Source organism: Diabrotica undecimpunctata, chromosome 2 (genome assembly GCF_040954645.1).
Source record: "Diabrotica undecimpunctata isolate CICGRU chromosome 2, icDiaUnde3, whole genome shotgun sequence".
NCBI classification, from domain to species: domain Eukaryota; kingdom Metazoa; phylum Arthropoda; class Insecta; order Coleoptera; family Chrysomelidae; genus Diabrotica; species Diabrotica undecimpunctata.
The window spans coordinates 179,536,488-179,561,199 of record NC_092804.1 but is presented as its reverse complement, the minus strand read 5'-3'; the positions used below and the strand labels follow the sequence as shown (position 1 = coordinate 179,561,199).

General features: G+C 31.4%; 1 protein-coding gene across 1 annotated transcript in view; it reads left to right on the top strand.

Moving 5' to 3' along the window:
• Window positions 1–24,712, top strand: part of LOC140433598 (uncharacterized) — a 112,357-nt gene that overhangs the window by 52,955 nt on the left and 34,690 nt on the right. The window contains exon 2 of the mRNA XM_072521580.1: window positions 5,058–5,222. Coding sequence (XP_072377681.1) covers window positions 5,058–5,222 — 165 coding nt within the window. The remainder of the gene's footprint in view (window positions 1–5,057; window positions 5,223–24,712) is intronic.

Sequence of the window (24,712 nt, the reverse complement as noted above, 5' to 3'; positions counted from 1 at the left end):
TATGTTAGTGCTCTCTATTCAACAGAATATAGTCTATAATAGATCTTTGTCCTCTACTGTTTTCAAAAATGTATTTGTATTGTTCTTTGTGAGGGAAAAATGTATTATTATTACGTATCTGGTTTTTGCTGCAGAGGTCCGTTAGAAGGTTTCCGTTTTCATTTATGATATTTTCGTTATATCGCTGTTTTATGGCTGGAACTAAATCATTGCCAACACGGGCGTTAAAATCACCCATAATGATTATATATTTATCATTTGGGGTCTCGTTTATTACAGTCTGAAGGTGTTCCTAGAAGTTTTCCCTTGTGGTGGTATCTTTGTTGTTCTCTGGAAGTGAATTGCTACCACATTCAGAGGTTTAACATCCAGTATAATTTTTACACTTACTATTTTTATACTTGGTGTAAAAAATTTTTGTGTACTAACAGAGCGAACTTCTTTGGCTCTGGTTTCTTTGGCAACACCACTGTAAATCATAAGATGGTCATCTATAATAATTTGACCCTTTTCCTTTTTTCTTTGTATCTTTTAACGCAACATGTCTATATTTTTTTTTCTACAAGCTCTTTTGTAATTTTCTGCCCTCTTGTAGAGACTTTACGTTCAAAGCACCGATGCGAAGTGTATTTCTCGTTTACCACAAATTCGTTGTCCTCTTTCTCCCGTTAGTCGTCGTAATGAAATCATTCCTGTCCCGAGGCATAATTCTGTTTCTATGAGCTGTATGGTTTTAAAGTCTATTAGTAGGGTGCTAAACTGGCTGTAGACCCCCTCCTCCTTTATTTGGGCTTGGAACCGGCAACAGTTCTGTCGAGCTACTCGATCTACCCAAAAAAACTGCAGGCGGATTTGAGATATGTTACTTAAGGATGTACTTAATCTCTATTAATTCTTTGATCTGTTTTTTATTCTCTTTCAGATCTGTTTTATATTAGGTAAATTCTTATTTCATTCCTTAGGTAAATTCTTATTTCAAACCTTCCGCGTACTTTCAGGTCTACATATTATATAAGTATTTTAGTTTTTTTTTTCATTTTACTTTCACCTCTTTTTGTACTTACTTTACTTTCCATGTCCGGAACACCAACAGCTTTAAATTTTGTATTTCCAATGGTTGGCTACATAAATGGCCCTGTCATTCGCTAAAAATAAATCTTCTTCTGTGTAGGTCTCTCTCATCTCTGTGCATGCTAGTAGATTTTTTGTGGTAACAAACTTTATAATCTTACCGAAGGGGCTTCTAATTTCAGAAACTGTTACACGATTACTCTATTTGATATACGTACATTTATGTACTAAATGTTTTAGTGCCAATGCATTTTAATAAAAAATACTAATTAATAAAAACGGAAATTTTCGCTTTTCCAAGTTTATAATACACACTTTCTTATGTTTGAAAATATATAAAAGTAATATAAATTACCGCCTTGCTTATTAAAACTAAAAAGTAAAATAAAGGTATATGGCGGTTAACAATTTATATTTAACTACATAAATTAGCCAAATAGTCCTTAAATTCCTCCATGATTAAATTGATGGATATTTAAATAAATTTCAAGTTCCAGAATGTATCTGCTGTAAAATTTGAAAATCTACTACTAATACATTTATTGGCAACATCGCAGGAGTTTAGAAGTATATGCAATATCGTAAATACGGATCCCAAAAATGGTTTATCCTTTTGTGGAGTCCACTTAATCCTACGTGTTGGTCGGAGTCTACATAAAGCGCTACTTAGATAATAAAATACACGGTGTATATTCTACTGGAGTTAGTATAATACCGTTTTAGAACGGAGCTTACATTAACCGCTAGATGTATATATATATATATATATATATATATATATATATATATATTTCAGTATCTACCTTTCCTATTTTCTTAATAATCATCATTTTTATCTTTTACTCAAGTTTCTAAAGAATGAATTTTATTTTCATCTCTATTTCTGTTACTTTGGAACGAGAGGTGCCATCTTTATTCTCTGTTTAGTTTAATGCTAGTGACAAAGACTCCTTTTTGTTGACATTTCCCCCTTCCCGTTCGATACAAAAGTCGATATAATTGCTACTATTTCTAAAAATGTCGATTTTCTTCATGATTTCTGTAAAAGTATAATAACCAATTGTTGTGTCGTCTCCTGAATTAGAAGTCAACCTCCGGGATACATTTCTCAGGTGCGGGTCAAATTCTATTAACATCCAGAAGACCAACCGGCCTGAGAATGGCACTATCATTCCGATAGGAGAGTTGACTCCAGGATAAGAAAATCCACAGCTAACAACATGGCTTGCTAACAACCATAGCAGAAAAGACCAGGATAAAACCTAGGATTTGGTGACAAGCATTTTTCCTTACTATAATGTAACACTGTAGCAAGAAGTCGAATAATTTTTATTTAAATTCAATATCATATTTAAACATGTATTTTTCTGTCATTTTTTTTTTAATATTTTAATAAACATGTGTTAATTTAACTGTGTATTTTTTCTTCTTTTTACTTGTTTGCGTGTGTTGCTCCAGAGTAGGCCATATTCACGTCCTGAGTGAGCTAGCCAGGGAGTGTTTCGTATAACGTCTAATGTAGCAATTTTGCAATTGATACATTAGGGTTTATGACGTTAAAAATTGGTCCCAACGGGAAACGATTTGTCGCTCCAACGTTGTTAGTAATGTTAGTCGACTTGTAGCAGCAAACTAAGATTTGCGGTTACAAGTTGACAACAGCAGTCAACGTTGGGATGTTACAAATTGAGATTCGAAGGGTTACAAATTGGCACCCAATGAATATTTGTTGGCACGTCATAGATTGACGTTCAATGAATGTTCGTTGGAACGTTACAATACTTCCATGCTAAAACAAAATAAATGCTATTGTGTTTGAAATAGAGGCTATAGTTGACTGGTACAAGTACTACTTAACTGAATCAATGAATGAATGCATGAATAAATGAATAAATGATTTTAAGAAAAAAATACAGATGGAGGAAACAGTCATCAAAAATTGAAATAAATATGATGGAAATAAATACGCAGAAATTAAAAAAAAAACACTTGAAATGAAAAGAAGTACCTATATGAGGAAAGTGAAAACTCAAAAAGAATATACTAAAAAAGAAAAGTGTCGACAAAGGAAAAGCTGGAAACTAGAATAAAAAAACTGGTGAAAAACAAATCAAGAATAGAAATTTAAAACAAATATAATATTTGTCGAAAAATTCGAAAATATATGTTTATTAGATTAGAGTTAAAAACAGATAAAAGGATATTCAAAATATAAAAAAATTAGTTAAACATAGTGAAATAATAAATAGAGCTAGAACATTTTATTGTTAATCGTAGATATCCATTTACTTTATTGTTTGGTTTAATTTTAGAAAAAATAGATCTGAATGTGTTTGTTGTTTTGAATGTTGTTGAAAAGTTGAATTTATTTTCTATCGTTTTAATTTTTTCCAACAATCCTTTTATGTTCTTTTTCTTCCTCTTTTTAAGCAATTCTGTTTGTTCATTGGCAGCTTAATACCTCTATGGGAGGTTATAACTCCATCTTCGTCGTCCGATACTTGTGCCGATTGGTGACTTATCTCTTATCACTTGCCATTTTGACTAAACGGATCTCAAATTGTCCCATTCAGCTTATTTATTTATTTTTTATTTTCCTCGTATTATTCCTTTTATCATTTTTTAATAAAACAGATGTTAACAAATCTTTCTCCTTCAAAAACGAAATTTCGTTAGAACAAGTAATTTTGGCTCTATCGTAAATAAATTTAATAATTCGGTTTTTAATATTTATGTTGTGATTTGATTTTTAATTTAAATATCTGTTACTGTGTTTTCGTTTTCTATACACCCCAGCCTTATATCTGATTTTAGAACGCCAAGAAAGACAAGTTTATCACAGAGTAGATTCAAACCAATATTGGCATAAGCACATTTTATGTCGATCTTTTGCGCCTGTTCTCATCTACTTGGTAAAACAAATTTAAACATCTGTAGTCAGACAAATTACTGCATTTGCCATCCGAGTTTTAAATCTCAATTTTAGAATTCTTTCAAATGTTTTACAAATGCATGGCAACAATTTAATTGGTCGATATGAATTCGGATAATATTTGCTTCAGTTTTAGAATTAATATACCAAAGCAATCATTAAATTGGTGAGAAAGTATTCCAGTTTGCAAGATACAGTCCTAAACTCTTCTTCTTTGAGTACCGAGCCCAACCGAGCATTTTTTCTTAATCTTTTCGTTGGGTATTAACTGCAGGATCCAGTATCAGCTACCTCTTCTGATATGTCGCAGAGATTCAAGTTATCTCTTTTTTTATCACCTTCGTCAAGTCACCTTTGTCTTGACTTATTATGTTTAAGATTTCCCAAAGATAACCCCAAAAGTAAAAATCAAGTGGTGCCAAATCTGGGGATCTTGTTGGTTACTTTAAACTTCCTTGCCTACCGATCCATTTGTTGGGAAAATCAGTATTTAAATAATCACGCACTATTATCTCAAAATGGGGTAGTACGCATCTTGTTGAAACCATATCAAATTACTAGGCATATGTGGATTTTGATCAAATCAAATTACTAGGCATATTTAGATTTTCGTTACCTGGATATAGCGAGGTGACTGTAGGAATAATATCGTTTTGAAGCAAATATTTTTCTATAGTCAACGTCCCTTCAATAAAAAATGACCCCAAAATATTGTTACCAACAATTCCTGCCCAAATATTTACTTTTTCCGTATATTGCGTATGCAAAATTCAAAAAAGAAAAAACAATATTACCGTTTCATTTGAAAAAACATCGATAACGTCATGTACATAAAAATGGTGACTTCATCAGTATATCGAATTATACAAGCCGATGTGCAAGCCAAAACATAAATCGACTTGTCAGAGGATTTCATCAAAAATTTTTAGTTACAAAAATATTGAATTCATGCAAGCCTTTAAATCCTCACTGTATCGAATTACCTGATTAAAGGTTCTAAAACCGAAGCAAATTTTATTGTTTTCAATATACTTATTATATTTTTTCATTTCAGAGTAAAACTGAAAGATCGCTTAATCTTCAAAAGCTGGAAAACTGTAGAGGTACACACTATCCTATGCAATGGAATGATGCCAAGGTCACTTGGGACAAAGCTTCAAAACAAAAAGTGCTAGGTCTCACGTTGGTGGTCAAGGAAGAAATATCGACGGGTTTTTGGGTGAGTGTTGAAGACCGTATTATGATTTAATTTAATTTTATTTCAAAGTGAGTTTCAAAAAGTAAAACATTCAATTAAAATTTTTAATTTAGGATAAAGTACATTAAAAACTGATTCAGATTCAAGAGATTCTAAGAATGATCCAGTATCTGTCTCTTCTGGGTATCACCATAAGCCACCCGTTAATTCGAGCTCTTCTGATCACCAGTTTTTCGTGGGGATCACTACGCCTATTCTTTTTTTTTTGTTCTTTTCTGTATTCCTTTACAAGTTGTTTTGTGATTTCATACAATTGGTGATTAAGCTACATTCCTTTCTATTTTATATTTTTGTTCTCGTTAGAATTCTTCATTCTGTTGGTATCTTCCCTGACCTGATCTTCTCATCTACACTTTGGTCTCCCTCTAGCTCTTATATTTGTAGGTTTTCACTTTAATATTTTTGTCCTTTTAGCAGGTTATTTATCTTGTTTAATCCTCATCTAAACTCAACGACTTTGATTTTTTTGAACCAAGAATTCTTCTAAATCCTTCTTCTCTATTATTGTAAGCTTCTCTTGCTGTCTAATTGCTGTTTTATATATTTTGATTTTGATGACTATAAAAGATCAGTTCTATTTCATTTTCGCAAGCGGATGAAAGTATCTACATCATAAAGCCGTTGCCACTATCTGTCATGAATTTCAAACAGGGTATGACTCTTAGTGTGTAAGTAAAACGTGTGGTGTTAAATGTATTGAACTATTATCTGAACTTAAAAAATGATGACAGCTTGACAATTACTGTGGAAAAAGTTTCGAAAAATGTGCGGTGTGAATGTTCAGAAAATTTATGACATCCACGAAGAGGTCCAGCAAAGCGAACTGAAACCGGTACAAAAAAGGAAAAAAACAGTTTCCAGTCCAATTCACGTAAGAATACTTACGATGAGGGAGTGAAATCTCGAATAAGGAAAATTGTTATTGATTTTTTTCCGTCGACAGCATAATGAACAGATAAGAGTCAAGAGTGATGAGGACCGACCAGCTTTTTCAAAAACCACATTTTGAGGCTACTAAAAGACATGGTAGAAATTTAAATATTGTAAAAGTGGTCGGGATTCGATAATGATGAAAAGAAAAGATATCATATCCTGGAGACACAAGTACATCAGACAAATAAAAACATTGAAGAAGAAGGATAATGTAAACCTTGTTCATAATGATGAGCAGACTTCGGCAAATATGCATATTGCATATTTTGCATATTGTGCATATTTTATGCAAATATTTCATATTTTGGCATATTTGTATAAAAGTTTGCATAAAGTGCATAAAAGTTCAGATTTTTATACTGTATTTGAAAATTTTTAAACATACCAATTTATTTCAATTCTTGTATAAAATTTTGTACTCATTTTAATCAAGAAATGATCTAAGTACGTAATCTCTACAGGTACAAAACATTTACAATTTCAAAGAAGATCAATTTAAGTAGCCCTCAACATTCTTAGAAAGTCTCGGTCACTGAGGCATTCAGTTATTGGATAATCGCTAAGGGTTCGCTCATTTGCATTTTATGATCTAATCCCCAAATCTATCTACAATTTATTGTATCTTAACAGCAGGTAAACGGCTAATAGTTTTGTTCCTAATTTAGGGATTTTCCAAAATCTCCCAGTTTATTGAATTAGGTACCTAAACATTTCTAATTTGATGCTCAGATTTGTAAATCATTTTTGTTTTGATATTCAAAGCGTAAACACTCGTTGTGCGTAACAAAAAGGAAGATTGTGATTTTATAATGCCTAAAACAACCAGTGCTTCAACTTGGATTAAACCTTATAAAGAGCTGTCTATGGATATGGGAAAAATCTACTGTTCAGTCTGTGGCAAAATTGTAAGTATCTAATATTTTCTATTAAATATCTAATATTTCATACATACAGGGTGTTTCCAAATGACACTTACAACGTTTGACTGTAGATACTTCTCGAAAAATTGAACAAAACGATATAGTTAATGAGGGGTCAAACTTATTTACTTTTCGAGATACAGGGTGTTAAAATTAAAAAAAATTAAATTCTTTTAGTTAATAACAACAATAACTTTAAAACCAATAAACGTATTTACTTGAAATTTAATACTCGTAGGTTATTTTTAAATGAAAAATAGCTTCCTTTAGTGAGAAAAAATTGTCCATGGTACAATACAATGGTGTGTATTTAGAAAAATTTTTCACCTTTACTTTTTTTTATGAAGTCAGCTATTCTAAAACACAATTATTTTTATTGTAATTGAATTAACAAAAAAAAAAACTTTTGTTGAATTTTAAAATAAGTTATATGATGTACTAATGGTTAGTAACAAAAACTAATTTGTCGATTAATACTGCATTTAAAACACTTAGCGAGTGTTTTTTTTTCCAAACCAGTTATTTGATTAACCAAAAACACCTTGTATATTTTTATATTTTAAAGGTTGGGTTAAAATAAAGGTTTTTATTTTTATTTATAGATAGCATGTGAGAAGAAATTTCAGATAGACCAACATGTGAGAACTGCTTCACACATTGCAAAAAAAGGGAAAATAGGAGGAAAACATCAAACTTCAATGGCTAAATGTTTCCAATCTACTTCAAAAAAATTAGATGAGCAAGAAACTTTTAATGAAGACATGTGTCGCGCATTAGTGTCTGCAAACATACCGCTTTCAAAATTAGTAAATGTAAATTTTAGTTTGTTTCTAAAAAAATATTGCAAACTTAATGTTCCAAGTGATCGGTCTCTAAGAAGAAATAATGTGAACGGGCTATACTCGTCGGTGTTAATTAATATTATGGAAGAAATTGCAGATAATTATTTTTACATATCTGTAGACGAAACCACTGATTCCTCAGGAAAGTATATTGCTCATTTATTGATTGGTGTTCTTAAAGAAGATACCTTACCAAAATCTCATCTTATTTCATGCCAGCAACTTGAGAAAACAAATGCTTTAACAATTTCGCGTTTTATACAAGAAACATTAGCAACTTTTTTTCTTCCGACAACTATTCCTTCTAATAAATTACTGCTTATTTTATCGGATGCTGCTCCTTATATGGTGAAAGCAGGACAAAATTTAAAAATATTTTTCCCAGATTTAATACATGTTACTTGTGTAGCGCATGAATTAAACAGAGTTGCAGAGGAAATACGAAAAAAGTTTCCTCTTGTAAATACCATGATATCCAGTGTCAAAAAAGTATTTCTTAAATCTCCTATAAGAGTTCAACTTTATAAAGAAATGCTACCTAACATTCCTCTTCCACCACAACCTATTTTAACGCGATGGGGAACATGGTTAGAAGCAGCTAATTTTTATGCAGATCATTTTGTTAAAATAAAGAACATAATTGATACGTTAACAGATGAAAGTTCCCAATCTCTTTTGGATTCTAAACAAAGTTTTCAGAGTAACTTGCTTCAACAAGAACTTTCATTTATAAAATCAAATTTTAGTTTTGTTCAAAAAACAATTACTCAGTTAGAATCACCAAAACTGTCATTGTTCGAAAGTACAGCATTAATAAAAGAATTTGCGTCATGTTGTCCGAACGTTAGAGGTAATATTGGAAAAGATATTTTAAAAAAATTTGAAGCTACTATGGAAAAAAATAAAGGTTACCATATTCTTTCTGAAGTAGTCAGTGTTCTAGCTGGAAATATTTCGGAAACAATTAATTTAGAACCAAATGTTTTGGTTAGTTTGAAAAATGCTCCCGTTACATCAGTTGATGTTGAACGAAGTTTTTCCATATATAAATATATGTACTCAGACAGAAGCCACAAGTTTTTGTTAGAAAATTTTGAACACCACTTGGTCATTTATTGTTACCATAATTCTAAATAAGTTTATTCATACTTAAAAATGATGTAGTTACTTAAAATAAATGTAAATCTTAATGAATAGTAGGAAATATTTAGTTATGTACACTTTTTTTTAAATAAAATTGTTACTATTTTACGATTTTTTTATTTATTTGTATGCATATTTTGTAAAATATTTGCATATTTTCGGTTAAACACGTGCATATTTATGCGCATATTTTCTACATTTTTATTTGCATATTTGCCGAAGTCTAATGATTAGTCTTGTACTAACGTCCGTCCGGCATCAGTTAAAACCGGAATGAAGGGACACAGTGATCAAGAATCCACGAGATGCCTTTATAAAAGGGCTCTCTACTGGACTAAAAGCTTATAGATACTTTGACTTTTTTTCATTTAAGGTTTCTAAGGTTTTTTTTTCTCTTGCGACTCTTTTAATTCTCATTTTGTAGTATTTATGTATGTTAAAAAGTGTAGTAGGCAGACTGTTACCTTGTCTTTCTTCTACCTATATATAGGTAGTTTTTATATTTCCCTTGCCTGTTATAGCTTCTGCTACAGAGTTGTCTATTCTGATTTTTGCCAATCTAATCAGTTTTGCTAGTATATTCATGTTTTGCATTTTAAGAAAGGGATTGTGTATATTTACACAGTCAAGGGATTGCTGGAAGTCTATAAATAGTAGGTGTAAATTTATGTTCATCGCATTTTCAATCAGTTGTGTAAGTAGGTGAATGTTATGGTAGATTTTCCTTTATCGATGTTAATATTGCTTAAGTGCATTTTCGATGTGTTTATCTATTCTGTTTCCTAGAATCCTTAATAGTTACTGGTATCTCCTTAACTAATACTATACCTACTATAAACACTCTCCAAGAAATTTATCACAGAAACTAACATAAGCTTAACTTTTGAGGACTAAACATAAATAGAGTGAGTAAAACTATAATTTCAACTATTTTGCCACAACAAGATCCTATTTCCTATCTCCTCAATTCAAAAAAGGTCTCGAATTCATACTTATAAACACCAGTTGATAAATCTGCACTGATCTAAACAATCAATAGTATCAAAAAGCAAATCTTTCTGTAGTACTGATGGACTATCCATAAAAATTTTCTTAAATCTACCAAAATATGTGTTGGAAGTCGTGGTCTCTATAACTAACGATTCCTTTGAAAAAGGTATATTTCAAGAGTGCCTAAAGACAGCCATTATTATTCCTTTTTTTAATGGTGGTGAAAAATCGAATGTCTGCAAGTATAGACCTATTGTTTTACTACCTTACTTACTACTGTCTTACTTTTAAGAAACTATCCTCAGCCTGCTGTGCAATAAGATCTGTTTCGAAGGAAATAAATTTAGCATCTTCCAAAATAACATATTTATTTTTGTTCGAGTCTCATCTTCGATGTGGTCTTCCTTTTTGGGGTTCTAGTACAGCTGCCCAATCTGATGTTATTTTTAAATTACAAAAACGAGCATTACGGTATCTTTTTGGCCTCAGTAGAATAACACTGCAGAAGCTACTTCAAAAATCACGGGATTTTAACTCTTCCCTCTTTATATAATCTAGAAACTGTTTGCTTAATTCGTAAAGACCTACATGTTTTTCCGGCAAGACTTAATCTTGAATTCTTAACTGCAGCATAAAGATTAAGTGAAAACGCGCCACCGGGTTCTATATTTCGCTAAGGCCTTCACCTCAGTCCAAGACTTTCCTTGACCTTTTATTTCGTCCATGATGTATCTTCTCCAAGTTTTTACTGGGCGACCTCTTTCTCTTCTTCCTTATGGATTCCACTCTAGAGCGTCTTTGTAATACTGGAATTATTTTTTCTGAGTGTGTGACAAATCCAACCCCACTTTATGGACTTTAATTGATGTTCTACCCTTTTTTGTTTCGTCAGGAATAGTAGTAGATCTTCATTGCTGATGATGTTAGGCCAGAAAATACGAAAAATTTGTCGTAGACATTGATTAATAAAGACCTGCAGTTTGTCTGTAAGGGTTTTTGTCCCTTTCCAGGTTTCACTTCTTCACATCTTTGTCCTTGTAGTATGCATGCCAGATCTCCAAACAGGGTTGAGCATGCTGAATGCTTGTTGAGCTTTTCATATCCTCATACGAATGTCATCTTCTGTACCTCCGCTTTCTGTTATGACACTTCCAAGATACGTAAAGTTTTCCACATTTTCAATATGTATGTTAATAGTAAATAGCATGTTGTTTCTTGCATTTAGTCTCATGGATTTGGTTTTACTAATATTAATTTTCAACCCAGATCATCATATAAAAATATAAAACCCGCTCTATTCGCGTTAACCTGTATATCCTCAGTTGCCTTTGTATATTTTGGACCTACAATAATATAAATTTAAAACAATATTGATACAACTTTATTAATAAATAATATTAATATTTTTTTCATTTAAATTATTGCGATTTATTCAAAAGTGGAATGAATTAATAATATTCGCCACATTTGTATTCAAAACCGCAAAATCTAGTGTTGCTTTAATATAAATTACTTTTTATAATTAATCCATACAATATTAAATACTATTTGTGTTAAACAATATTTATTATTATCAAATACATTCGAAGCAATTTAGAGTTGGCTTTTTTAACTGAATTAATCGAATATTAATATCACATCTCTTAATATTAATACTACTCAACAAAATTTCTACGCTCCATACCGATTTCTATTTTTATTTGCACAGTTTTTTCAAATAAAAACCATTTTTACATTTTATACCTATTTTCAATCGTTTCTAATATTGTTAGATTTGAAAAATAAAAAATGCACTTTCTTAGACACCCCCTAAATTGCAGCCTAGGGAATTCGATATTAAGAAGTAAAGAAAAAGTCCATGTTAACAAGAGACAAGCAACTAGACGATATAATGAAGTAGTCAGTACCTACTCTAATAAAGATAATAATAAGAATAAGTATAAGAACATCGCAGTGTGCTCACAGACCAAATAGTAGCACATAATAGACCAGATCTCGTGATAGTTAATAAACTATCGAGACAAGCAACACTAATCGATGTGGCTAACAATAATCTGCGTGTTAAGAACAACGAATAGATCGCCAAGTAGAGAGATCTGAAAATACAAATAAGGAGAAAATGGAGAATGGAAAGTACTCAGACGATACCTATTATTCTTTCTACCACTGGAGTCATTCCTAAGAACCTCCTAGAAAACATAAAAAAGCTGGATCTAAATGAACATCTATATAAGATCATGCAACAAGCTGTGCTACTTTCGACGTCCTGTTGCGTACGATAATTTTTGGGAGATACACCAATGTACCAAGTCACATAGGACTCGATACCATGAAAAGAGTCCCACCAGAGCTCAATCGTTTTGATACCGTAGATATCTGGGATGAGTGAATTTTTCGCTTGGAGGGAGTGTGACCCGTATGGATTCTTCTTCTTCATGTGCCTTGTCCGTTCCGAACGTTGGCAATCAACATGGCTATTCTGACTTTGTTTACGGCAGATCTGAATAGTTCAACAGATGACAATTCAAACCATTGCCGCAAGTTTTGGAGCCACGAGTGTCTTCTCCTCCCTGGACCCCTTCTGCTGTCTATTTTCCCTTGAACGTTCAGCTGTAGTACTCTATATTTATTATGTCTCATAACGTGACCCAAGTATTCCAACTTTCTTTTCTTTATACTTATTCCTACCTCTCTCTCTTTACCTATCCGGCGTAGTACCTCTTCGTTGGTCACGTGCTCAGTCCAGGATATACGTAATATACCTCTACTTTTTTTATCAATGTTGTGGTCATTGTCCACGCCACCCGTATGGCTAAATTTGGCTAAGTATACCAATAGTATGTATTGGTAAACAAAACCATAACAAATCAGTTGTGCGACATACAGATGCGATTTTACATCTTATATTGGTAAAGTTAAATATGTTAGATAATAAAGTAATACCCTGACAAACGCAGCCAGGATGCAACACCTAATGTCAGAAATAGCTAAGCAACGCAGAATAAAGAAGCAAAATTCCAATCGCCTTCTTAATGATTAGACTTCGGCAAATATGCATATTGCATATTTTGCATATTGTGCATATTTTATGCAAATATTTCATATTTTGGCATATTTGTATAAAAGTTTGCATAAAGTGCATAAAAGTTCAGATTTTTATACTGTATTTGAAAATTTTTAAACATACCAATTTATTTCAATTCTTGTATAAAATTTTGTAGTCATTTTAATCAAGAAATGATCTAAGTACGTAATCTCTACAGGTACAAAACATTTACAATTTCAAAGAAGATCAAGTTAAGTAGCCCTCAACATTCTTAGAAAGTCTTGGTCACGGAGGCATTCAGTTATTGGATAATCGCTAAGGGTTCGCTCATTTGCATTTTATGATCTAATCCCCAAATCTATCTACAATTTATTGTATCTTAACAGCAGGTAAACGGCTAATAGTTTTGTTCCTCCTCCCAGTTTATTGAATTAGGTACCTAAACATTTCTAATTTGATGCTCAGATTTTTTGATCATTTTTGTTTTGATATTCAAAGCGTAAACACTCGTTGTGCGCAACAAAAAGGAAGATTGTGATTTTATAATGCCTAAAACAACCAGTGCTTCAACTTGGATTAAACCTTATAAAGAGCTGTCTATTGATATGGGAAAAATCTACTGTTCAGTCTGTGGCAAAATTGTAAGTATCTAACATTTTCTATTAAATATCTAATATTTCATACATACAGGGTGTTTCCAAATGACACTTACAACGTTTGACTGTAGATACTTCTCGAAAAATTGAACAAAACGATATAGTTAATGAGGGGTCAAACTTATTTACTTTTCGAGATACAGGGTGTTAAAATTAAAAAAAATTAAATTCTTTTAGTTAATAACAACAATAACTTTAAAACCAATAAACGTATTAACTTGAAATTTAGTACTCGTAGGTTGTTTTTAAATGAAAAATAGCTTCCTTTAGTGAGAAAAAATTGTCCATGGTACAATACAATGGTGTGTATTTAGAAAAATTTTTCACCTTTACTTTTTTTTATGAAGTCAGCTATTCTAAAACACAATTATTTTTATTGTAATTGAATTAACAAAAAAAAAACTTTTGTTGAATTTTAAAATAAGTTATATGATGTACTAATGGTTAGTAACAAAAACTAATTTGTGGATTAATACTGCATTTAAAACACTTAGCGAGTGTTTTTTTTTTTCAAACCAGTTATTTGATTAACCAAAAACACCTTGTATATTTTTATATTTTAAAGGTTGGGTTAAAATAAAGGTTTTTACTTTTATTTATAGATAGCATGTGAGAAGAAATTTCAGATAGACCAACATATGAGAACTGCTTCACACATTGCAAAAAAAGGAAAAATAGGAGGAAAACATCAAACTTCAATGGCTAAATGTTTCCAATCTACTTCAAAAAAATTAGGTGATCAAGAAACTTTTAATGAAGACTTGTGTCGCGCAATAGTGTCTGCAAACATACCGCTTTCAAAATTAGCAAATGTAAATTTTAGTTCGTTTCTAAAAAAATATTGCAAACTTAATGTTCCAAGTGATCGGTCTCTAAGAAGAAATAATGTGAACGGGCTATACTCGTCGGTGTTAATTAATATTAAGGAAGAAATTGCAGATAATTATTTTTACATATCTGTAGACGAAACCACTGATTCCTCAGGAAAGTATATTGCTCATTTATTGATTGGTGTTCTTAAAGAAGATACCTTACCAAAATCTCATCTTATTTCATGCCAGCAACTTGAGAAAACAAATGCTTTAACAATTTCTCGTTTTATACAAGAAACATTAGCAACTTTTTTTCTTCCGACAACTATTCCTTCTAATAAATTACTGCTTATTTTATCGGATGCTGCTCCTTATATGGTGAAAGCAGGACAAAATTTAAAAATATTTTTCCCAGATTTAATACATGTTACTTGTGTAGCGCATGGATTAAACAGAGTTGCAGAGGAAATACGAAAAAAGTTTCCTCTTGTAAATACCATGATATCCAGTGTCAAAAAAGTATTTCTTAAATCTCCTATAAGAATTCAACTTTATAAAGAAATGCTACCTAACATTCCTCTTCCACCACAACCTATTTTAACGCGATGGGGAACATGGTTAGAAGCAGCTAATTTTTATGCAGATCATTTTGTTAAAATAAAGAACATAATTGATACGTTAACAGATGAAAGTTCCCAATCTCTTTTGGATTCTAAACAAACTTTTCAGAGTAACTTGCTTCAACAAGAACTTTCATTTATAAAATCAAATTTTAGTTTTGTTCAAAAAACAATTACTCAGTTAGAATCACCAAAACTGTCATTTTTCGAAAGTACAGCATTAATAAAAGAATTTGCGTCATGTTGTCGGAACGTTAGAGGTAATATTGGAAAAGATATTTTAAAAAAATTTGAAGCTACTATGGAAAAAAATAAAGGTTACCTTATTCTTTCTGAAGTAGTCAGTGTTCTAGCTGGAAATATTTCGGAAACAATTAATTTAGTACCAAATGTTTTGGTTAGTTTGAAAAATGCCTCCGTTACATCAGTTGATGTTGAACGAAGTTTTTCCATATATAAATATATGTACTCAGACAGAAGCCACAAGTTTTTGTTAGACAATTTTGAACACCACTTGGTCATTTATTGTTACCATAATTCTAAATAAGTTTATTCATACTTAAAAATGATGTAGTTACTTAAAATAAATGTAAATCTTAATGAATAGTAGGAAATATTTAGTTATGTACACTTTTTTTTTTAAATAAAATTGTCAGACGTCCTATCTGAATATGTTTTACGATATCTGGTTCCTGGTACATTCCATAAACTTCATCTTGTAGTATCGTCTTCTCCACACACCATTGTCATTGACAGCTCTATAGATTCGACTTAGTACTTTTCTTTTGAAATATCCTAACATGTTTTCATTACTTATTGTTAGAGTCCACGTCTCTGAACCATATGTATTACTGGGCGTATTATTGATTTAAAAAGTTTTATTTTTGTATTTCTCGATATAATTGTTGATTTAAGAAGGAGATTGAGTCCAAAATAGCATCTGTTGGCGGTGCAAATTCTGCGGTTTATCTCTGCGGTAGTATTATTTTCAGTGTTAAAGAGCACTCCCAGGTATACAGATTCGTTCACTGCTTCGATGACGTCGTTTTCTATAACAAGTGGTTGTATGATTTGTGATTGCGTGCTTATTTTCATGGCCTTAATGGCCTTCTTACAACACCAAAAAACTTAAGCCTTACTTAACGTAGAAGAAATTGATGTTTGCCTCATAGCTAAAACACAGTTTACTAAGGAGACGTACATACAGCAATCTCCGCTGAATGTACGAAGAAGAAGAGTATTTTTGTGTAATAAGAGTGATCAAATTCAAAAGCATAGCTTAACTATATCAAATCAGACTTCTATTGACAAATGTTCAAACAAAAAATATGTATTATACCAAATTATCATGTGGATTAAGTGACATTGAAACATAGGGCACCAGCAGCATCCGAAAATGAGATTTGTCATTTACAATAGAGTCTAATCCTCATTGCATTTAAATTAATTAAATAAAACCTTTGGAATTTAAGTCAAAGCCGCACCTATCTCGTTTCCGCTCAGAAATTTCACATCCCTGAAAAGGGCGGAGCAGATTAGTTTTTAGAAGGGTTAATCAAAATCGATTATAAAGACTAATAAAATAAATTAAAAATATAATAGGGTAAACCATACAGTTATTGGACACTTAAGAAAATTTCAACTTTAGAAATTCGTAATTCACATTGTTCTCTGCAGATCGAATTGAAATTTATACAAAAGGTAGTCTAAACAGTTTATTACAATATGGATAAAAGGATTTAAAGAAGGTGTTAAATATTTTTTGTCAATATATATTTATTAAAAATAGTTACAAAAATTATAGTTATTGGACAGTTTATTTAGTTACAGGACACTCAAAATTAGTTATTGGACGACTGCTTTAACACAATAAAAAACTAGAAACAAATGAAAATTACAGGAAAAACCTAAGGTTTCTGTGCGGTATGGGGTACCTATATACAGTTGACACAATTAAATTTTATAAATGCTTTTGTGCTTCTTTGTATTGAGTGAAAAGTTCGTCAATGTCTTCATCCTCACTGTCTTGGTTACTGTTATTAGCATCAGAATCACTATCCTGGAGATTGAAGCAGTTGTGACATATAAATAGATCACCATCGTTAGGTATATGCTGTCTATGATTAACAGGAATACAAGATTCGTGATAATAAAGATTACAGTCATCGCATTTTAATTTGTTCAATTGAATATCATTTGAACAAATAAAACATTTGAGTTTTTTGAATTATTTTTCTTGCTACACTGGTTTATGGTTAATTTTTCTTCTATTTTCCGTTTCCTTTCTTGTTTTTGTTTTTCCTGCTCTTCTTTTATCTCCTCCTTTTTCCGTAACATTTCTTGATATCGTGCAGATGTAATAGCAAAAGGAAGTCGTTCCGTGTTACGTTTATTTTTTCTTTCCGGTACAGTAGGAGAAGTTAAAAAGTTACCCAACAATTCGTGTTTAACAATAATTTTACTTGTAGAGGGTAAGTCATAAACATTAGTTTTATATTGTTGAAAATGGATATCATTGGTACTGCTAATCTCAGAAATATTTACATTTTCAATACCGCTCTGTTCTGATGTTTTTATTTCAGTATTTTTAACGGGAGATGTGATAACCACATTTTGAATAATATTAATGTTTGTGTCTCTATTTTTTAGAACCATTGGGTTATCCGAATGTTTTGGATCATGTTCAAAAAAATTCCAAATTTTGAACAAAAAATTCAAATTATCATCGCTAGGTAGATTATTCTTTGGATTTTCTTTTAAATTCTCTAAGCTATGAACCTTTTCAGGACCTAAGATATTTACAAAAGTATTATAGTCCATCTTGGGTTTCTTTTGATGATCTGAAATGATTAAATTTTTTACTACTTCTTTCCCTAAACATTTTGTGTAGTCAATAGCATCTGCATTAAATGGAAACAATCCGCAAGCCTTGAAACCATTTACTACTGTTTCAGTTTTACAGCTTTTTTTTTATAGCTTGCTCCAATATAGAAGCAAATACAACCTTATTCACTACCCCTCCTGGATGCTGTTCTTCCCATTCTCTCACTGATTGCCGCCAAGCTTCTTTTAATGGACGGAAAATAGAAACGTCACAGGGTTGTAAAATCCTTGTGGCGTTAGGATAAAGTGCAATCACTTCAATCTGCAGTTCATTACACAATAGACTTAATTGGTAACTTAAGTGACTCTTGTGCCCATCTACAAAAAGAATAACTGGAAGCTTAATATTATTTTCAATTAAGTGTGGGTAAAAAACATTCGCAATATACTGATAGAATGTCTCTGCCGTCATCCAACCATTATCGCTTCTGCCCACACCCCATTTAGAATTAATACCTTTAGCAACCTTTTCAGGAATACGTTGATAAGAATAAATAACCATAGGCACGCAAATTTTACCGTCTGCTAAAAACGTTAACATCACAGTGACGTTTTCTTTTGAAGAGCTTTTTTCAACGTTATAAACATTTTTGAAACCTTTCATAGCAAATACTTTTCCAGTAGATGGACATATTTGAAATCCTGACTCATCTCCATTAAAAATTCTTGATGGATCAGTTAGAACTTCTTCTAAATGTTTTTCTTTAACATAGGTTTCAATATTTTTAAACCAGTTTTTGATGTCTCGTTCAGATACACAAGCGCTAGCTGCCGTCACACCTTCACTTGTCCTTCTAGAAACCCCTGGATGTCGCTTCAAAAATCCCTAAAAAAAATCAAACGATGAATACAGATTAAAATACATTTTTTTGGTGACTTACTTTTAACCATCCATCTCCAGGTCGATTATCTTTAAAGTTATTGGGGCGCGGATTTTCGATTAAAAATTTTTGCACGCTGCTATTTAAATCGTTAGCCTTTTTGGGGAAACCTTTTGAAGCAGTTTCTTGTATCCATCTGGAATATTGAATGTAAAATAAACTAATGCTATGGGTTAAGATAAATTAAATGAATTTACCTAACCAGAGTATTCTCCTCCTCGCAAGTTAAAATAGGAGACGGTCCAAGTGTATCTTTATGTTCCGGATGTTTTAATTTAAATTCTATAGTGGACTTCGAAATTCCATATTTTTTTTCAGCTGTTCTATATGATTCAGTGCCATTTTGGACATCCTTAACAGCTTCTATAAGTTTCATCTTATCATATTTTCTAAGTTTAGGCATTTTACTACAATCCTAAAAAATCCATTTTTAGTGATTGGACGGTCAAATTTAGTTATTGGACAGCTGTCCAATAACTGTCAAATCGATTACTAAATTAATTTTACTGCTATCTCCAGTTAATTATACGTAAATCCGTTGAAAATTGTAGAAATATGTGGTAAGTGTAGTTCTCTAGTGATTGGACAGGTGTCCCATAATAGAATTAAGCAAGTTTTCTAGTTTAGTTATTGGACAGATGTAATTAAATCCGAATTAAAATCCCTATTACTGTACCATGCTTAAATGTCACTTCACTCACATAACCTAAACATATTTACCGCCAAAATCACAGAACCCGTTAAAGGCAGAACATAGACATAAGAATAAACGTAATATAGAAACGAGTAGTGCCACCTAGTGAAATATACTCTTGTTGGCACTTGCAGAAATCTTATTCTCGTAAGTTAACACTGTAATGTCCAATAACTGTCTCGTGTCCAATAACTGGCGTTTTACCCTAGCTGTTTTGTTTTATGTTTTGCTCCGTTGGGAATAAAATAAAATTTAAAAAATTGTGAATGTTTTTTTATATTCGTTTATTAATCTAGATCTGGAAAAGTTTGATATAAAATTGATTTATTCTTTTATACTTGGACACAAATTCATAGCAGGAGGAGATTTTAACTTCAAAGATCACCGCTGGGGCTCTAGGGTAATCACAACAAGGGGTAAAAAAGTCCTGAAATCAATAATGGGAAACAACCTACAATGTATATTTACAGGAGAACCAACTTATTGGCTTACAGATCCAAAAAAAAACACACCCGATCTCTTAAATTTCTGTGTGATTAAAGGTATATCTTAACTATTGTGCAATATAATCATGTTGAGACCTTTCGTCAGACCATTCTCCCATTCTAATTGACCTAGACTCAAAAGTCATACTTATAAATAAGCCGCCAGTCCTAACCAATAACCAAACAAACTGGAACAAATTTCTAAGTGCACTTACAGAACAAATATCAATGAACTTCCCACTCAAAACAGGGCAAGTTTTTTTCCATACAAAAGGCGAGATATAGTGCTACTCCTGAACAGACAATATGGAAGGAAAGAATAAATTGTTTTCTGAGTGCAAAAAGCTTGATTAAAAAAAAAGAAAACTAAGAAGAAAGTGGCAAAACACACATGCACCTATTGACGAAGCAAATCTAAACAGAATTACCAGAAGACTTAAGAATCTGTTAAAAGAAGAAAAAATAAGGGAATCCAAACTTATCTAGAAAATCTGACGCCGTTTAAAGATACAAACTATTCTTTATGAAAAGCGACGAGAATATTAAAAGGTCCACAAGACGCCATACCTTCTTTAACAAATGCCAAAGGTAAATGGGCAAGAACAAATACAGAGGAAACATTCGCAGAACATATTTTGAAAGTATTGTTCATTTACCAGAGAAGTGCCTGTAGAACAAGAAGAACCACTTCATTCTTTTCTTGACGCTCCTTATCAAATGGAACTACCAGTCTCACATTGTGAGTGGCACAGATTATACTAATTCAAAAACCTAGTAAATATCTAAAAGATGTCATGTAACAATAAAACACTGAAAACTTTGTTTTCAAAACTTCCACAAAATTTATTTTAAATTCTTATCACTACAGCTGTTTCGGCTAATTGCCTTTCTCAAGTGATCTGATTTTGGCATGGGTTTACACTTTATAGTCTCTAATGAAACAGGTTGAGGAGGGGAGAACTGTTTGTCTCAAGCTGGTCATTCAGAATTATATCTGTGTTTTTTAATTTGTTGATTTCCATAGATTCTAACAAAGATAGCTTAAGGCCTTTATTTTGAATGTGTAGAATTTTAAATTCGTCATTAAAAGAATGATTATGATCTAGAAGGTGAAGTGCGTATGTAGAATCTGTTTTTCTATTATTGAAAGCCCTTTTATGTTCTGCTATTCGTTTATTAAAATTTCTACCTGTTTGACCAATGTAAGTTTTTGGGCAGTCGCCACATTTAAGTTTCTACACACCACTGTGTAAGTGTTTTTTATGTTGGCTCTTGTTGTTTTTAATATATTTGCCTAGGTTGTTATTTGTTCTGAAAGCTGGTGTTATTCCTTTCTTTTTTATGTGTTTGGCTATTTTTGTTGATATTTTGCCTGTATATGTAATCGAGCAGAAGGTACTGGGTTTTTTCTCTGGTGGTGGAAATACTAAGTTCAGGGCTTTCTTGTGTAGTTTTTGATTTAACATTTTATTAATTGTTTGTTCGTTGTATCCATTGTTTACTGCTATTTGCTCAATGATATTTAATTCTGTCTCAAAATTGTATTTTGACATAGGAATTGCTGTTAATCTATGTAACATACTATGATAGGCTGCCAGTTTATGTTGTGTGGGATGAAATGATGAATTGTGAATAGTCGTGTCAGTATGGGTAGGTTTATGAAATATGGAGAAGTCATGTTTGTTTTTAAGTCTGGTAATTTTTAAATCTAAAAAATTTATGGATTGATTTTGTTCTGTTTCTATTGTAAATTCAATATGACTATGAAGAGAATTAATATACGATAAAAATTGGTCGAGTTGTCTGTTAGTTCCTGTGAAACATACCAGTACGTCGTCTACGTATCTCCACCAATATAAAAACTGTTTGAATATGGGATGTTTTGAAATCTTTGTCTCTAGATGATCCATAAAAATATCTGATAGCAATGGGCTTAGAGGATTGCCCATTATAAGTCCTGTACTGTTATTTGTATATAATTCATTATTAAATTCAAAGTAGTCCTGGTTTATGCAAACTTCAAGAAGATGTAAAATTTCAGATGTAATGATTGGATTTGTACTATTTTGGTCTAAAAGGTTTTTTACTAGGATAAAAGTTTCTGTAGGAGGGATACTAGGAAAAAGATTTTTTACGTCAAATGAAATTAATCTGGAGTTGTTAGGTAACTGAAAATGTTGTATTTTATTAACTAGTTCTATTGTATTTTTTATGGTAAATTTAGGTGAAGATTTAGTGTGTTCTAAAATAATCTCTAATAGTTTTTTCGAAAGTCTCTATGACAGAGCTGTATAAAAAGACACTACAGATCTTATTGGGTGATTTGGTTTGTGTAGTTTAATGAAAGAGTATAATTTAGGAGGCTGTGGGTTCATGATACTGAGGTATTTCTGTTCTATTGGATTTACTATTGATTTTGAATTTTCTAACGCTAGCTTAATTTGTTTTTGATACTTTTCTGTTGGATCTTTGTGTAACGTTTCAATGTTTTGATTATTTAAAAATTCTATTGTTTTGTTATTATATTCTATTTTAAGATAGAATATAATAACAAATAGATATAATAGAATATAATAAATAATAGATAGATAGCAAGAAAGCCCTGAACTTAGTATTTCCACCACCAGAGAAAAAACCCAGTACCTTCTGCTCAATTACATATACAGGCAAAATATCAACAAAAATAGCCAAACACATAAAAAAGAAAGGAATAACACCAGCTTTCAGAACAAATAACAACCTAGGCAAATATATTAAAAACAACAAGAGCCAACATAAAAAACACTTACACAGTGGTATGTACAAACTTAAATGTGGCGACTGCCCAAAAACTTACATTGGTCAAACAGGTAGAAATTTTAATAAACGAATAGCAGAACATAAAAGGGCTTTCAATAATAGAAAAACAGATTCTATATACGCACTTCACCTTCTAGATCATAATCATTCTTTTAATGACGAATTTAAAGTTCTACACATTTAAAATAAAGGCCTTAAGCTATCTTTGTTAGAATCTATGGAAATCAACAAATTAAAAAACACAGATATAATTCTGAATGACCAGCTTAAGACAAACAGTTCTCCCCTCCTCAACCTGTTTCATTAGAGACTATAAAGTGTAAACCCATGCCAAAAACAGATCACTTGAGAAAGGCAATTAGCCGAAACAGCTGTAGTGGTAAGAATTTAAAATAAATTTTGTGGAAGTTTTGAAAACAAAGTTTTCAGTGTTTTATTGTTACATAAAATGAATTTCCATCAAGTAACGGTCGAATCCATCAATTATTTAAAAGATGTCAACTTATTCCGACCGAATAGTTTACTCCCAGTTGTTTCACAATTTTTGAAAAACTTCTATTGAAAAAAATCAAACCAATATTGGACAAAAAGGGTCTTATACCTGACCATTAATTCGGATTTCGTAACCAACACGCTACAATAGAATAAGTTCACAGATTATACACAACAATAAGAACTAGTTTCAAAAACAAGACATACTGTACTGCCTTTTTAGATGCCTCTCAAGCTTTTGACAAGGTATGGCACACAGGACTTCTGTACAAGTTAAAGAAAAACCTGCCTTACACTTACTTTGTTGATGGTTTTTTGTTTGGTGCAATTGGTAAGAGAAATGTCCTTATTTCATCTGCTTTTACTACTAATTCTTTAATAGTCAAGACAGAAAAAACCTGGTTTTAGGTTTTAAAATCACTTTCTTACACACTCTACGCTATCGCTGAGTTCGACATAAAATAGAAGAAAAATAAAATAGAAGAATACAAAAAGATACTTTATTGTGAGATAACACAGATAACAGCAGAAATCACTTATTAAAAACAGGTGTACCACAAATATTTTTGGTTAAATACTTTATCTACACTCAGATCACCTTCCAAAAATTAAGCAAAAACGGACACTTGCAGAGATAAACATGAAAATTAGAAAATTAAAGGTAATGAAATGAAATCAGTGCATTTTCGGTACTTGGAGATAAACCTTGATAAAGGATTAATCTGCAGAATACATATTATCAAAAAAAAACAAGAGTTGTTTAGAAATTCAGTAAACGTTTTTGGTCACTAAAATGACAGGAAGACTGTCAAAACTTACTTTAACAAACTCTTGATATAGAAAATACTATTTCAAGTAAAATGAACCTGTTGTGTTACACATAAAAATACTTTAACGTTTTTTTAATGGGAATATAACAGTCGATACCAATAAAATTAAGCAGCAATAAAGTTTGCAGAAACAAAACCAGTTTAAACCTGTTATGATTCTCACGATATAATATAATAAAGGATAAATAGGGGGGTAAAAGTAAACTGAAAAAACACAATATATTTTATCAGGTAGAAAATATCTTTCTCACATTGTTCATTCATAGAAGTAGAAAATGAATGAACAGATAATTCTACAATTCTAGTACAGACTACAAAGTTATAATGAAATAAGATAACGAAATAAAGAAAACGATAAATTTAAAGTGGAGTACATTTGTCAAAAATGCCACATTTTTGTATATTACATAAAAGTAGTACCGTAT